The 15444-nt window shown below is 54.2% G+C and overlaps 1 protein-coding gene across 4 annotated transcripts in view; it reads right to left on the minus strand.

The window, feature by feature from the left end:
* The window catches only part of ATP2A3 (ATPase sarcoplasmic/endoplasmic reticulum Ca2+ transporting 3), a 44432-nt gene that overhangs the window by 18267 nt on the left and 10721 nt on the right, over positions 1 to 15444 (minus strand). For all 4 annotated transcript variants that reach the window (XM_083806231.1, XM_083806233.1, XM_083806230.1 and 1 more), the window contains exons 2-8: positions 12611 to 12628; positions 12033 to 12115; positions 8042 to 8146; positions 7515 to 7653; positions 5095 to 5175; positions 4384 to 4469; positions 3094 to 3558 (exon numbers count right to left, since the gene is read on the minus strand). In XM_083806231.1, coding sequence (XP_083662357.1) covers positions 3094 to 3558; positions 4384 to 4469; positions 5095 to 5175; positions 7515 to 7653; positions 8042 to 8146; positions 12033 to 12115; positions 12611 to 12628 — 977 coding nt within the window. The remainder of the gene's footprint in view (positions 1 to 3093; positions 3559 to 4383; positions 4470 to 5094; positions 5176 to 7514; positions 7654 to 8041; positions 8147 to 12032; positions 12116 to 12610; positions 12629 to 15444) is intronic.

Below are 15444 nucleotides of genomic sequence, written 5' to 3' on the forward strand. Positions count from 1 at the left end.
TGACATCAGCCTTCAGCTGAGCCAAAATCTCGTGGGCCCTTCAGAAAATAGATTCCCATGCTCAGAAACACAGACTGGACTCTCATTTATTAAAAAGACCTGAAAACATCCACCCCAGCCACTGGTGTTTTTGCCTGATATGAGCTCTTTTGTTTTCAAGCACAGCCACAAAACAATCAGCACTTCCACAATAGCAACTTTCTTAATAGAAAAGGGAAAAAAAAAAATCATTCCATGCCCTTTATTTTTCCATGCCTATTTAAAAGAGGTGCCGTGAAACCCACGGCAACCAAAGGTTACATCAGATTTCCTGCCTGCTCCCAGCTTGTACAGCCGACAGAGTGGCAAGCTGGAGCTGAGGGGGAGGTGGGCATTTGCAGTTTTTGGGTAGGTTTTGTCAAATTTCCAGGTTAAAAAGAGGGTAGGGTATGAGTGATACATGCCTGCATTTACGTATTTTCTGTGGCATCTTTAAAAAAAGCACTCATCAAAAGGCAGACGAGGTAGGAGAGCTGTCTGGAATAGTGGAAGGTTGTAATCAGCATCATTCACCCATCTGCCAGCCCACAGAGCAGCGTCATTTTCCTCCCACACTGGAGGTGGCCCCAGCTGATGGCGCCCACCCAACGCCAGCACGGCACAGCCGGTGACGCTGGGAAACCCCCAAGCACGACAGGCACCAAGTCATAACCACCTGGGGTTGTTCAGACAGACAAAGCTGCTGAATCAAGGCACAGCAGCACATCCGAACCTGTGCAGCATCTCCGCTTCGCTTCCTAACTTCCAAACACCATCCTTGTGCTCCTTGACAATTTAGTTGTGGTGTATGAGAGCGTGCTGTAAGTTTTAGGTGAGTATGATGGAGAGGAGAGGAGAGGAGAGTAGAGGAGAGTAGAGTAGAGTAGAGTAGAGTAGGAGTTTCAGTTGAAAGAGGCCCTACAAGGATCATCGAGTCTGACCGTCAGACTTACCATACCCTCTTCTGGACATGCTTTTCTGGACGACCTCATGGACCTTTTTATACCAGTGAGCCCAGAACCACACGTGATGCTCAAGGCAGCCCCCCAGCCCTCGCGCCCTGGCTGTGCCCATGTCCAGCCCTGCTCCGTCCCAGGGCAGCACCCGGCGTTCCCTGTGCTCAGCTTCATTCCCCTGCTCATCGCCCGCTGCCCCGACCTGTCCAGATCCGCCTGCAAGGCTTCTCGTCTCTTGAGAGTGAACAGTGCCACCAGCAAACTTGCCAAGGATGCGTCCCAGCCCCGCACCCGGATCAATGACCATGACACTGAAAATATCCAACCCCAAAGCCAATCCCTGGGGAACGCAGCCAGCCAGACATAGCCACCGCAACCCTACCAGTCCGCCAGCTCTTCACCCAGCGTTGCATGAGCCCACTCATCTCACAGTTGGACATTTTGTCCAGAAGGGCACCGTGAGGGACGGCATCAAAAGCCTTGCTAAAATCCAGAAAAATGGCATCCCTTCATCCACAGAGCGGGCGCTCTGATCACAGAGGGCTATCAACTGCTTCAGACGCCAGAGAGCCCAAGCCGACCGTAAGGTGAGTGATGCAAACCACAGCTTCCAGCTGACATTTTGTGTGGGTTTGTGGCTTGACTGCCTCACCGCAGCGCTGTCAGCTCCAGCAGGTTTGGGGCTGGTGTCTGGTGCACCAAGACCTGACCGCCCCATGCACGGAGCACGTACAAGCATGTGGGATTAACACCCTGCATCCCGCTGAGCTGCTCTGCTGGCACCTTGGCCACAAGCACCCGTCGGTTAAACACTGATGGATGCTTCTCGTGCGCTGAAGCCAGCCTGGCTGTCGGTATCGTGCCCTGAGATGCAGAATTCAGCCAAGCAAGTAGAACGGATATCAGAAACGTGGTAGGGAGCAGGATACTTTGAATTTTAAATTTAAGATTTTTTTTTTTTTTGCAAATGCACTCTTCTGGGCAAACTGTTATCAAGCTTGGGCTGAGCTCAACGACGACTGATGCTAAAACCACCTTGTCACAATCGCCCTGCTCTGCCTCCCCCTCCCAGGCATTGCTGCTGTGTCCGACTGCGCCTCCGCACGAGCCCAAGGAGCAGTGTCCTGCAGTGGGAAGGGGCCGGGGGGCAGCACTGCCACATCCTACCTGCCTTGCTGCAGAGCCCCCAGATGCTGGGGGTGCCCATCATTATTTATTTGTATTTATTATTTTATTTGTTATTTGTTTAGAGCTGATGGGAACCTCCTCCTCCTGCATGGGCAGCCCCTCACTCCAACAGGGTTTCCTTTTAAATCCTTTACAGGGCAGAAACATCAGACGTCTCCAGCCAGTTGGAGCTTGTGCTAAGCAAACCAAAGTTTGTGGTCGGTTGCTGCTTCACTACCCAAAATTCAGAGAGCAGGGACGGTGGCCAGGGCCGTTTTTCCCTTGGCGACACATTTTCCAAGGTTCTCCTATAAAACTGACATGCCAAAACCATGAAAAAAGCTTTCCTGAGGAATAATGGGGAAACTGAGAAGCACTGGGATGGCCCAGTCTTTCCTAACAAACCACCACGGACAGCTGGACCCAGGCCTTGCACTGACCCTTCCATTTTGGCCTCACAGATCCAGACTTCCTAACTCTACACGGTCCAGAATTTCTCACTGGCTTGGTTGAAAACAGAGGGAAAATGGGCAAGAGAGCAGAAGCGGTGCAGAACACGTTGGCTTCTCCAGGAGCTCTGCCTTAATATCGAAACCCAGCCAGAAGAGATGCTCTGTGGAGTGGGAGCCCTGAAATAAATGAACAAAACTGCACTTCCATGCTGGTACTGATGAAAAAGTGAGTTTTATTCTCAGAGCGCACCAAGGTACACCATAAACCTCACCCCCAGTTGGGTAGGAAGGAAGCTCGGGGCTCCCTCCACCATCCAACAAAACATCGTCCAAGTTCACCTTGAAATTCCTACTGAGCAAAACACAACGTTTGCACGGGGACAAAACAAGCCTGAGCTTTGCAACCGGCCGGTGGAGACATCAAGCCCCTTAATCCCAGGATAGGGATGGGGCCATGCTCCAGCACCCCCCTCGCACCCCAAAACGCCGCTGGCACTCACCCGGCAGACGGACATCTGGTTGGTGGTGAGGGTGCCGGTCTTGTCGGAGCAGATGACGGAGGTGCAGCCCAGGGTCTCCACCGAGGGCAGGCTCCGCACAATGGCGTTCTTCTTGGCCATGCGGCGCGTGCCCAGCGCCAGGCACGTGGTGATGACGGCCGGGAGGCCCTCGGGGATTGCGGCCACCGCCAGGGCCACCGAGGTCTTGAAATAGTAGATGGCGCCTCGAAACCAGGAGCCGCCATGGACGGGGTCACTGAAGTGGCTGATGTTGATGACCCAGACAGCGATGCACACCAGGAAAATCACTTTGGAGAGCTGCTGGCTGAACTCATCCAGCTTCTGCTGCAAGGGGGTCTTCTCAGGCTCTGTCTCCACCATCTGGTTTCGGATCTTCCCGATCTCTGTGTACACCCCTGTTGCAATGACGACCCCCACGGCCTTCCCAGCGGCAATGTTGGTGCCCTGGAAGGGATGGTAGGGAACAGAGTAAATACATGGGCATGAAATCTCCCAGCCTGAGCAGGGAAGTGTGTGGCTTCTTGTGAAAGGAGAATATGAGATCTTAGGTGAGGAGAAAATGAGACATGAGGCCCCACAAGTTCTCCATCTGCTAAAACCTGGGACAAATCTTTGCCCATCCTAAACCCATGCATGGTCCCTGGCCATTACTCGGTTACAGAGGAGTGAACTTCATCTCCTAATTTCTTTCAGCCATAATGAGCCTGGATGATTTACATCGAATGGCATGAGTCCCTCCAGCACGAAGCAAGGGGCACGCCAGCTCTTCAGGAACCCCAGAGCACCCAGGGCAACCTGCCCATTTCCCAATCCATGCTGGGAGGAGTTTCTGTCTCACGTGGTTCATGGCTGTTTGGGACTCTACAAAAAAACACCCTGAAGCAGCAGGTGACTCCTGAGAGCACTCTTGTCCCTCCCAGGCTTGACTTCTGTCCAAGGGGCATAAGCAAGGAGGAAACCCAAACCTGCAACAGCCCCAGGTTCAACCATAAACCTTCTCTCCTTCCACCCTATAATACACCCTAATAATACACCCTACGAGATGAAAAAACAGCTGAGATTGCTCAAGGTGTTTCAGGGAAACACATGCCACAACCCAAACAAAGTCCTGTGGAAGCAAGTCCCCATTTTTATGGATTTGGGACCCTTTCTATGGATCTGGGTCTTGCACATGCAGCTTCTACTGTGCCCAGCCCAGAGACCTCCTGTGTCCATTGGGCTCTTTGCCCATCATCTCTTTGCAAAACCACGGGTGAGGCGGTGACTTACGGAGAACAGCATGTTCTTCTTGTCCTGGTTGACAGCGCGCAGGTCAGGGATGGGGTCTGCATGTTTGATCACTGACATGGACTCCCCTGCCGAGACAAGAGCGGGGAGATGAACTGCTCAATGCCTCCATCACAAACCCCACAGCAGCACTCGGCCACAAAATCATCAGAACATCCACCACGGGGATCGCAGAGCGCTCTGAAGAGGAGGGCTGCAGAACAACGACCTCTTTATCTCCAGGATAAGGAGCTAAGGACTGAGGGAGGAGCCTTTATAATGCCATGTTTGATAATTTTTGAAATATTACGGGTTATCAGCTTTAAGGGCTTTTCCATTGCTTATCACAAAGATAATATAATTAAAAGAAAGCCCCAGTGGTGTCACATCCCCCTAATGTCACGAGGCCTCGTGCACCAGCGGCTATCATGCGATGGCTGCACGGGGGGGCTGGGAACCTCTGGTTAAACAGCACATGGGAACACCTGGGAACACCCCTTGCTTTGCATTTAGCAGAGGGATGCACAAGCACCGCGCACAGCCCACCTGTGCCACAAGCTTTAGGTAAGGTGCTGAGTCCTCCCCAAGCCCCAAATCTTCTTCTTCCACGTGTTTCTCACCCCAGCAAAGTGTTCAGCCCTGCATCAGCCCCCAAACTTTGCTCTTGGCAGAAGACAGGGGGGCAAAGTGCCTTCAGCACCCACCCCAACGCACCTGTGAGGATGGACTGGTCAACCCGCAACGTGGTGGAGCGGATTTCAATGATGCGGATGTCCGCCGGCACCTTGTCACCGACTGCAAGAAAAAGAGCAGGGCAGCTCAGTCAGATGCCAGGAAGGGGCACGGCAAGGCCTTGGAGGTGCTGCAGAAGCACCAATCCAGCCAGCAGCTCTCCAGGACCTTTCGAGGCCAAGACAAACAGCCGCCTGCGGGTTCCCCGGCGCGGCGGTCGCGGGTGAAAGCAGCCTGGCTGCCTGACAGCCATTGTTTGCTGCCCACCGAAGTGCATGTTAGCAAACAAAACAAAACCAAAAAAAAAAAAAAAGTGTTGAAAACTGCTTTTCCTGCTGGGTTTCCTCCTCCCGGCTTCTTGGCATGTCACGGCTCTTCCTCGTGCTCCCTTATCGCCTGAACGCAACTGCTTTTCGGAAACACTGAGGTCAGCAGAGCCCTCGCTTGCAAGGACTTACATCACACCGCACAGCGCCTGGCCGCGAGCGAACGTCTCCGGTCCCGGATTTCAAGGAGCGCTTCCTTGCGGGGCCCATAAACCCTGCCGAGCTCAGGGCTGGGCTGCCCTGGCGCCGCTCCACGGTGCAGCTGTTTATCCCAGCTGTGGCTCCCTGTGCTTTTGGATGCCAAACATAGGGACCCACAGACTCCCCCAAACCCATCAGGCGCAGGCTTTGGAGATGCTCAAGGGAGCCTGAGCCCCTCGAAAGGGGCGAAGGGCTCGTCCTCCCCCATGGGAAGGGCAGAGAGGGTTTGCAAAACCTGAGCTGGACGTGCAGGCTAACAATCTGCTGACAGCATCTCAGGAGACCGTGTCGAGCTATAGGGGTAGCACCCACTCCAGGGCAGGTAGCGTGATAACCCCGCACAGCAGGCCGGGCACCCCGTACCGACCCAGCAGCTGCTGTTCGGGGGATTATCAGAGATGTGCCATGCTGAAAGCTAAGGGAAGGGGAAGAAAACAGAAGCAAACACTGTTTTCTTTAAATGCTGTTCAGCTGTGATGAGTTTAACCCATCTGCAGCTGCCTGCACAACGACTCACTTCAATTGGCTTATTACAGGCAAAGTTGGCTTGTTTTAAATGATTTGCCAGTTTTTTAAACCAAGAAACCCCCCTTGCAACTGTCCAGCCCTGCTTGTCTTAGTTTCCAGCTTTGCTGGAAATGTTTATGTATGGACAAATCACTGGCACAAATATATCTGGAACTCGTGGCCGTGATAAAATCAGAACATGCCACGTCCCAAGTAGGCAGGAATACCTACCCACCTCTCCCACCTGGCAGCCTCCTTGCCCCTTGCTCTAACCTGCTAAAACCAAAATTTGCTATTTAATTTGTAAATGATCAGCTCCAGAGGCCAGCTCAGCTCTTTCCCTGCCAGCTGTGACACAGACAGAGCCATCAAAAAGTAATGTTCAGCAGCTGACGGGTAGGCAGCCAGCCCCTGATTTGGGGCGAGGTGGCAGGGCTGAATTAAGCTGCGCTGTAGCGGGTGCAGGTCCCTGTGCCGCTTCAGCACTGCCATGTATTTCTCCCTTAGGTTGGTGAACGGGGAGGAATTGGGCCTGGGAGAGCTTGTGAGAGACACTCAGAGCTAGTCCCCAAGTGCCACACTTCTGTCCCATGTCCCTCAAAGCTTTTTCAGACCCCGGGGTCAGCAGCTGGAGCCCATGGCTGGAGGCGCTGCTCAGCTCCAGCCTCCGCACAGTTTTTATGTGCATCTTCCAGCCGAAGCACAACTGGAAGACATAAATAACAATGAGCTGGCTTGGGGCGGGAGGGATTGCAGCTTGTTTCCACTAGCAGGGCCATGAGGAGGAAAGGGGAGGATTAATACAGGGGCTCTGGGGGTTTACAGCATAGTTTAACGCACAGACAAGACAGGATAACTGGAACGCATCGCTTCCTAACTGGTGTGGCAGGTAGGAGACGCTGAGGCACCCATAACCAAGGGCGAAGCCCAGACAGAAGAGCCAGAGGGGTCATGCCATGTCAAAATCCAGATGATAAGCTTGGTGGGCAATGCGGGGGAAAGTCTCTTTTTCCAGGAATTCCCCTGAGACACAGCACCTGTGCCAGAAACCCACTTTTTGTTGCTGCTCTTTAATCAATACGCACCCTACAGACAGGGATGAAGCCCCCGCAGGTTGATAAGCCCCGATTTTGGCCCAAATGTGTAGCTGGATTTGAAAGCAGCAACTAAAACCTCAAGTGTGCAAAACCAAGGGGACTCGGCAGCTGGGCCGCCCCATGTCACCCAAGGGCATGCAATCCGGTGCTTCTGCCCTCTCCCTACTGCAACAAGGAGCCACGGGGCGCAGGGTGCCTTCAGCCCCAGGCCAGCATCCCCATCCCACCCCCGGCTCCCTCCCCTCCGTGCCGCTGGGTGACGGTGCCCTACCTGCCACCTCCACGATGTCCCCGGGGACGATGTCCCGGGCGCGGATCCTCTGCACCCCGCTGCGGTCGGCACGGATCACCTTCCCCATCTCGGGCTCGTACTCCTTCAAGGCCTCGATGGCGCTCTCGGCATTCCTCTCCTGCAAGCAGAGGAGGAACAGACCTGCAGTGGTGGGGCTGTCCAAGTGGGGAGGCTCCTTCGAGCTGCAGAAATGGATGCACCCAGACCCCAACCAGCACCCACTGGCACCATGGCTGGGGAACGTGCTGCGCCTTCCCCAGCTGCCCCTACTTGCTCTGAAACAATCCCTGCCGGGTTAAATCACAACAGTTCCTGGACACCACCTGAATCTCTGGGTCTAGTTTTCTCGCTCTTGGTTTGAGAAGCAGCACTTCCCACCTGGATGTGTTTTTCACCAGCCAGCAACATACTTTACCGCCTCCAGGAGCCCCACTGCAGGTAAGGCAGTAAATAAATGGATAAATAACGCCCTACACAGAGCAGAGAGACACGGGGCTGTCCCTTACCTGCCACACACCCACCACGGCATTGGCGATCAGGATCATGATGATGACGATGGGCTCCACGAAGGCTGTCATGCTCTCCTCTCCTTCTTCAAACCAGGCCAGGATCTGGTAGCAGGAGGAGAGAAGGAACGCAGAGCAGTTGAAAGAACAAGCACCAACGTTTTAAGAGAGACTCAGAGGAGAAGGCAGCTAACACGTGGCACGGACTGACCCTGCAGCTTCTTACTGGTGAGATCATCCCACTAAGACCCAACGCCATAAGAGAAATGAAGTGTGTACAAATATTTTCACTCCATTTAACTGCTTGTCAGCCCCTGCTGTGTCAATACAACGCCACCGGGCTGCTCCGCTGCAGCGAGCACCGGCACAAAAACCTTTGTCATGGGGCTTTGCATGTGCTCTAGGAGCTGAGCCATGCCAGGAGACTCAACCACCAAGCAAATCACCAGCAAATATGTTGCCATGTGCTATTTTGGGAATGTATTTTTATCTTGCACGGGTCCAGCCTCCCTCCTTACCTCCCCACAAGTCTTACCCCTGCCGTTCACTTTTCCCATGGATGCCCCACCACTTGGGTGCCCTACCACCCAATGCTTTCAGACCAGTAGGACACATAATGCTGGTGCTAAAACCTTTATTCAAAACGTCGTGACTATGTGAGATGGGATCCCAAAATAAGTGTCGCATGACTTAGTTCAGCAGGAGACGGCTCGTGCTGCCAGCACCAGCGCTGCCCCCGCTCCGGGCTCAATCATAGCCCATGGGAGAACCACCAGTGGTGGTGACATCTGAAGGGCGCACTGCAATGTGTCAATGCAGCGGTTAGCACAAACACATCTCTGCAAAACCTCGAGGGGATTTTGGAAACCTCCCCGTGTCCCTTGTGCCCCATTAGCCCCAGTGTTTCGCTGCCAGGGATTCACTGTTTAGGAACTGAAAAAGCATCTTCTCATATTCACCTAGAAAAATATTGGTTTTGTGCCTCTCCTCCATGCACATGCCAAGGAGAGGGTGAGCATTTCAGCTCTTCCTCCAGCAGAGACAGCAATGTGGCCTCTCTTTCCTGGGAAACTTTAAGGAATTGCCTATTTTTTAATTAAATATAAATAAATAAATTGAATTATTAAAATGAAATTGGTCAGCTGGTTGCTAAGTTAGCCAAAAGGAGGAGACACGAGACACATTTTGTCATCCTACTGCCTTCAGTGGCAGCACCCAAACCCACATATTCCTCCAGCAGCTTGGTGGGAAACATCTCCCCACTGAGCTGCTCCCAAGGTAAAATGTGGGCAAAACCGAGCTAAAGGCAACCCCTGGGGAGAGGTTTTCTCGCGCTGACTTCACAGCAAAGGAAACAGTGCAACCTCATCCAGCCACTGCCCCACCAGGAACCGCTCCCCAGTTCAGCTCATGGGGTGCAATGCTCAGGCACCACAAATAAGGACCAAAATCAGCAAAAAAATGATGCTCTGGGTGGAGGTGGTGAGGCTGGGAGCATCTCCCCCAGCAGAGGTGGGGGAAGAGCCCTGCAGAAGCCGTGCTGCTGGAGAAGGCAGCGTCTGGGGACAAGCAACAGCACCGTGTGCTGCTATGGGGGCTGGACGCTACCAGAAGCTGCTCCCGGTGACATTCCCAAAAGCAGAGGATTAAAGGAAAGCTGTACCCCATGCATGGTGTCTGGCCATACGCGAGAGCCCTGCCCTGCCCCGTGGATCTGCCCTGGGATGCCCAAACCTTCCCGGCCATGCCAGCAGGATGGGAAGGACGTGAGCAGCAGCAAGAGGCAGCTCCCACACGAGCAGCCGAAACGCTGCCAGGCCAGAGGAGGAATAAAAAAATAAAAATGAAACAACAGATTGGATTTTCATTTCGAATCCAGAATCCGAATGCCTCCACGCAGCAGCAGAAGGGCTTCAGGAGGGAGACGTTACTCCCAGGAGAGAAGCCACAGAGGGCTGGAAATGCTCCCAGACCCTCCTGGCCTCGGCACGTGCATCAGCCCGGTGCCCATCGCGGCTGGCAGCACCCGAACATGGCACAGGGAATTTCGGGGCTCACTTCACGTATCCGTGCTGCTGCCCTCACCACTTGCCCCCCACCCAACACCTCCTCATGGCAAGACCAGGGGGTTACTTCGCAGCCGAGCTTTGCCTCCCTCCCTCCTCTTCCTCCTCTCGTGCTCTCCCTAGGGGCCACCTGGAGTTCGCTTGCCAGATAGGCACGGATATTCCCTGAGCACTTGCAATTGCCCCGTGGACGGACATCTCCGCAGACCCTTTGCCTTCTCTCCTGCCCTCAAAACCTGCACTCCATCCTGCATCACCATTTTTTGCTAGAGAAACGGCGCCGTTGTACCCGACCCCAGCAGCACAGCAACGGCTACCGAGTCATGGCCAGACTCCAAGGCAGGTGCTGCACACACACCTTTGGATGTTTCTGTGCTGCCAGTCCTTACTTTCCAAAGCTCCCAAAGAAAAGATGCAAAGGGAAGTAATTTTCCCTAACTATTTAACCTCCATGCACACAGAGGCACAGCACACGTTGCACTGGATGAAAAGTAGTGTTGAAAAGAAATTGGGACGAATTAGAAGCAGAGAAGGGACACCAAAAGAGGCTACTTGGGCCCAAATCAATGAAAACATTTAGCACAGTGCTAACAAAGCGGGGGGAAGAAGGCTGAAACCCTGGAAAACATCAGTGAATGTGTCACAGATTCACACGGGATGACAAATGGGAAAATCAAAATGCTTCCCTCAACCTAGGAAATAAAGGAAAAATGATGCATGTTCTGACCTGACAACGAGAACACATACAGCCCATACTGCTCATCAAATTAGGGTCAGACAATATTGACAGATCACACAAAAAAGCTTTGGGCACATCTCACCGTCCCCTGGCAGCCCCTTCCCAACCCGCTCCCGCTGGGGCTCTGTCCCCGAGCCCCAACCCTACAACCCCAGCACCGCAGCTTTCTGGTAGCCCCAGGGGGGCACAACAACAGCCTCCAGAGGAGCACGGTCTGCTCTGCAGCTGGAAACACACAACGTGATCTCCTTGCCCAGGTCTGAGCCAGGAAATAGTGCCAGGGCTCAGCAGGCAGCGCAGCAGAGCCAGGTGTAATTACTGCCAGGGTAGCGAAGGGTTCGATCCACCTCTGTCAGGTCTCCACCATCGGAGATCCCCATCAGAAGTTTTGAAAGACACTCAGTGAGCAACAACACGAGTAGGTATGATGCTTCCCTTGGGCTAGAAGTCATCTCCAGATCTCCCCTGCCCATTTCCTCAGCATTATTTAGTTGGGCTCTAGGTTGTGTCAGAAGTCCCAAGCTGAATGAACGGGTGGGGACAGAGCATCTTCCAAATGAAAAGAGAAAAACCACCCAGCTGTGACTTCTTCAACAGCTTGACATGAATTTTTCAGCATGGATTACTTGAATGAAAGGAGTCAAGGCTGCCAAGATATCATTAAACTGCGGCAGAAGAATCTGGCAGTGGCAAAGCTTCAAGGCACGCAGATTACTCCAGGGCTTCTAATTTAATTCACGCTATTGGCATTAACTTTAAGCAGCAACGCTGGGATCAGCTGATGGAACCGTGCCCCTGGGCCCCTTTCTGCCTGTACGGTCTTAGGGAAATGTAAGGAAGGCTGGAGAGCTGCAGGATATCGCTTTTGGATGGATCAGCAGTGCTGAGAAGTCCTCCAGTCTCACCTAAGCACATACGGTGCCACCGCTACGATCGCTGTGCCCTGCACAACCACATCCCCTCTATCCAGCACGTGCATCCCTCCGGCCTCTTTACTCCCCCTAAAAATAAACAACTCTGTCCTATTTCACCAGTGCTGATGGAAACGCGATGCTCTGGTTAGACACAGCACCTCTCAAGCACGGGTGTGGGTCCGCAGCTCCCTCCTCACCCGAGCTCCCACCGCCACCCAGGGATGCCGCAGCCCGCCCGCGCTCGGTGCCCGCGCCCAGCCCACGGTACTCACGAAGGAGAGGAAAGCGGCCATCAGAAGGATGCGGACCAGGAGATCTTCAAACTGCTCCAGCACCAGCTCCCAGAGTGACTTTCCTGGGGGGAAAACACAAGCCCAAGCACCATCAGTGCCCAAAACGCCCCAGAAGGCAGGGAATTTAGGACATGGAGACCACTAGGGCTCACAGAGCCTGTCCCTTGCTTGCAGCATCGCTGCTCCGGGCACTACAGGGGACACCCATTGTTGAGGGCAGTGTTGAATCAAATGAAAGTAATGTCCTGAATCTGCAGATCATCACCAGCTCCACCTGCAGCAGCAAGGGATTTTTCTCTCTAATATGAAATGCCTTCCTTTCTGGCATTGCCCTGTTTCTACTACGCTTGTTTGTAACTAAAGAAACCAAATCCCCTGTGTTCCTACTCCCACCTGGCAGCCTTTCCGTCAGAGGAAGGCTCTGCTCTCAGCCCAGCTGTCTCTGGGATTAAAATTGAGATTAGGAGAAATGACCCCGCACACTCACCTTCCTCCGGCAGCCTTGTCCCCAGCTTTCACCCCTCCCCGTCCCACCCTGGGCACGTGCCCCGACTTACCTTCTTCTGCAGGGAGCTCTGGGGGTTTCCATCCATAGCCCAACGAGCAGGAAGGGAAAAAACGGGGAGAGAAAAAGAAATTATTAATTTGGGATTAAAGCAATCCCTTATACCCCAGCAGTTCACCAAGTACCCCAAACGCAGCTCGTGCTGCACATATTGCCACAAGAAGGCTGCCTGTGATCGGACTTCAAAGCCTGACATCAGGCAAGCAGCACCGGCTGCTCCCCGTGCCAGGGAAATGTCATTTCCCTGCTGCAGCTGGGGCGCAGCAGCATCCATCCCTGCACTCAGCCTGCCTAAAAAACGCATGCCTCCTAAGAGCCCAGCACCCTCGGGAGCTGCCCTCTCTGGTCCCAGGGCAGAAAGCTCCGAGCGTCCCATAAACCACACTGTCAGGGACCAGTAGGGACCTGCTGGGGCCCATAAATTCCCCACCATGTTTCCTATTATCCCCTTGTATTTCACAGCCTGCAACACCCTGGGAAGGAAATCCAAAGCCAATGCTGTGCTGGTCCAAGCTGTCCTCCTGCCAGACTGCTCCCAGCCAAGCCGAGCCCAAAACGGCACCAAAAGACCCCGATAGCCCCACGCGCCCATCATAGCCCCCCCGCGCCCTTTCAGTAAGGGTTTACCCTATCCCATATCAGTAAGATTCCTGCAGCTGTCCAGCAAAAGAAGATGTTTCTCCAGCTCCTTGTGTTTTTAAGGGAATAGAGGGCCGAGGGCAGACGTGGGGTGAGACGCGGGGTGCCGCCGGCCGCCCCAAGCCCCCCACGCAGAGCCCTACGTGCGAGAGCAGGAAGCGAAACCAACTCGGCTGTTTTCCACCCTCTATTTTCATTCAGAGAAACGAGAAAGGAAAAAAAAAAAAAAAAAACACACAACAAAAAGCCCCAGCAACCTTCACTGAGCAAAACGGTGAAAACAAGCACCCTGCGTGTTTACCCCTCAACTGCTGGCAGAGGCACTCGCTGGGAGGTTTTTTAAGCCCGTGTCCCTCCTAAACTCCTAAATAACGATGCTCTGAAGCCCTGCCACCGTGAGGAGGGCACAGACCGCAACGTAACACCCGTAGTTATTCTCACAGCGAAAAAAAATGAAATTCTTGGAGCGGCTTCACCATTTCGGCTTGTTCTACAGAGCACCAGAAGGAAAGCTGCTCTTCTCCCTTTTGCAAGCAGCTTCCTCCCCACCCGCAGCTTCCTCTCCCCAGCCCCAAAACGAAAGGCAGGGGGCACCCGGGGCCGTTTTCCCCATCCAGGCTGGGTTTTTAGGGGTGTGACCGTGCAAGGTGACAGACCGGGGGGGGAACCAGGGCTCAGCCAGGTCCCAGCTCCGCCGTGGCACCCCGTGGTGACGTTGCGCCCCGAGCAGCCGTGCGTAACGCCGCCAGCCCGTTGTGCCTCTGCCGGGCATCGTTTGCATGAGGAGTCGTGGTGAGGCTGTTTGCAGAGCGGGGACTTTGCATGAGCTCTGCGGACGGGGCAGGAAAATGGGTTACCGTGAACTCAGGAGGAAGCCAACACCCTGCCAGCAGCACGGGTCTCACCGCCACCAGGGTGACACCGTGCCACCGAACCCCAACCAGCAGCAGTGCTGCTGCGGCTACTTCCCCAAAAAAAGCCAATTTTGAGCACACTGGGAACTAGGCAAACCTCCTACAAGTGGCGCCCCTTCTACCTCCCTTCGCATGACAGCTCAGCACCCACTTTGCACCCTGCAAAAAAGGGCCAAAAGCCATAATGCACTGTCATTTTTGGGTCTGCATCCGCCTAAAACCATCTGAAAATGGGGAAGTTTGGGGTTGAAGCCCCCTTCTCTCACTTCCAGTGCCCCACCAGAAATAAGAGGATTCACCACTCTCCAAACCCCAGGTTTTATCAGGTCAGCCCCGTGGTACCAGGCAGCGCAGTGCAGCCGGTGCCACACCGTGGCCGCAGCGCTGCCGTGTCACAACAAAACCCAACGCGGAGCAGCAAAAGCCCAGAGCCACGAGTCCCGTGGGACAGCACAGCGAGCGCAGATGGGCTGCAACGGGAATTCCCGCTGCCGGGCTATATGGGTACGGGATGCTCCAAAGGCAGGCACGAGGCAGAGGTGGGGCGGGCACGGGGCCGGTATCGCCAGCTCCTGCCAACTCAAACAGCCCAGCAGGGCTGGCACCGGTGACGTGGAGGGCACGGCGAGCAGGTGACAGCAAGGCAAAGCAGCCCAGGTACCACCTGCTGGCAGCACGGTGCCCTTGGGGAGATCCGGCCCTGTTTTCCGGGTCAGAGCAAACAAATAAAACACGGCAGGGTGGCACAGGGGGCGCTGGAAGGAAATGCTCGAGGTGCATGCACATACCCAGAGCGTGAGCCCCAACACCGAGCATCGTGACAGGTGAACACTGGAACACCCTTATCCCTACGTTTCTGGAGCTTCTCTAGGATAAAATCATATTTCCCTTATGGGAAACACACCTGCTGCTGAGTAAGGAGAGAATGGTGATGTCCCGGAGCCCAGGCGAGGTGAGCACAGTGCAGGCAGTGCGGACCAGGCGGGACCTGGACCCGTCTCGCCCCGCACGAGGGAGCACAGCACCCAGCCTAGGGCTAAGGACCAGCATCACCCCCAGACTCCACTCCAAAACTTCCTTATTCCTTGCCATATTTCTACGCCGTAAACTCTTTTTTTATTTTTTTCCTCCCTTTAATTTATTTTTCCGTACGCAGGGAAGGGGAAATGGATGGGTAAAACAAACGATGCATCCGATTCCCAGACTTCACCAGCAGGCAGGAAAAAAGTGGTAAAAAGAGTAAGATAAGCCCCTAAAACATCCCCAGCTGGGA

The sequence above is a fragment of the Anser anser genome (genome assembly GCF_964211835.1).
Source record: "Anser anser genome assembly, chromosome: 20".
Taxonomy (NCBI): domain Eukaryota; kingdom Metazoa; phylum Chordata; class Aves; order Anseriformes; family Anatidae; genus Anser; species Anser anser.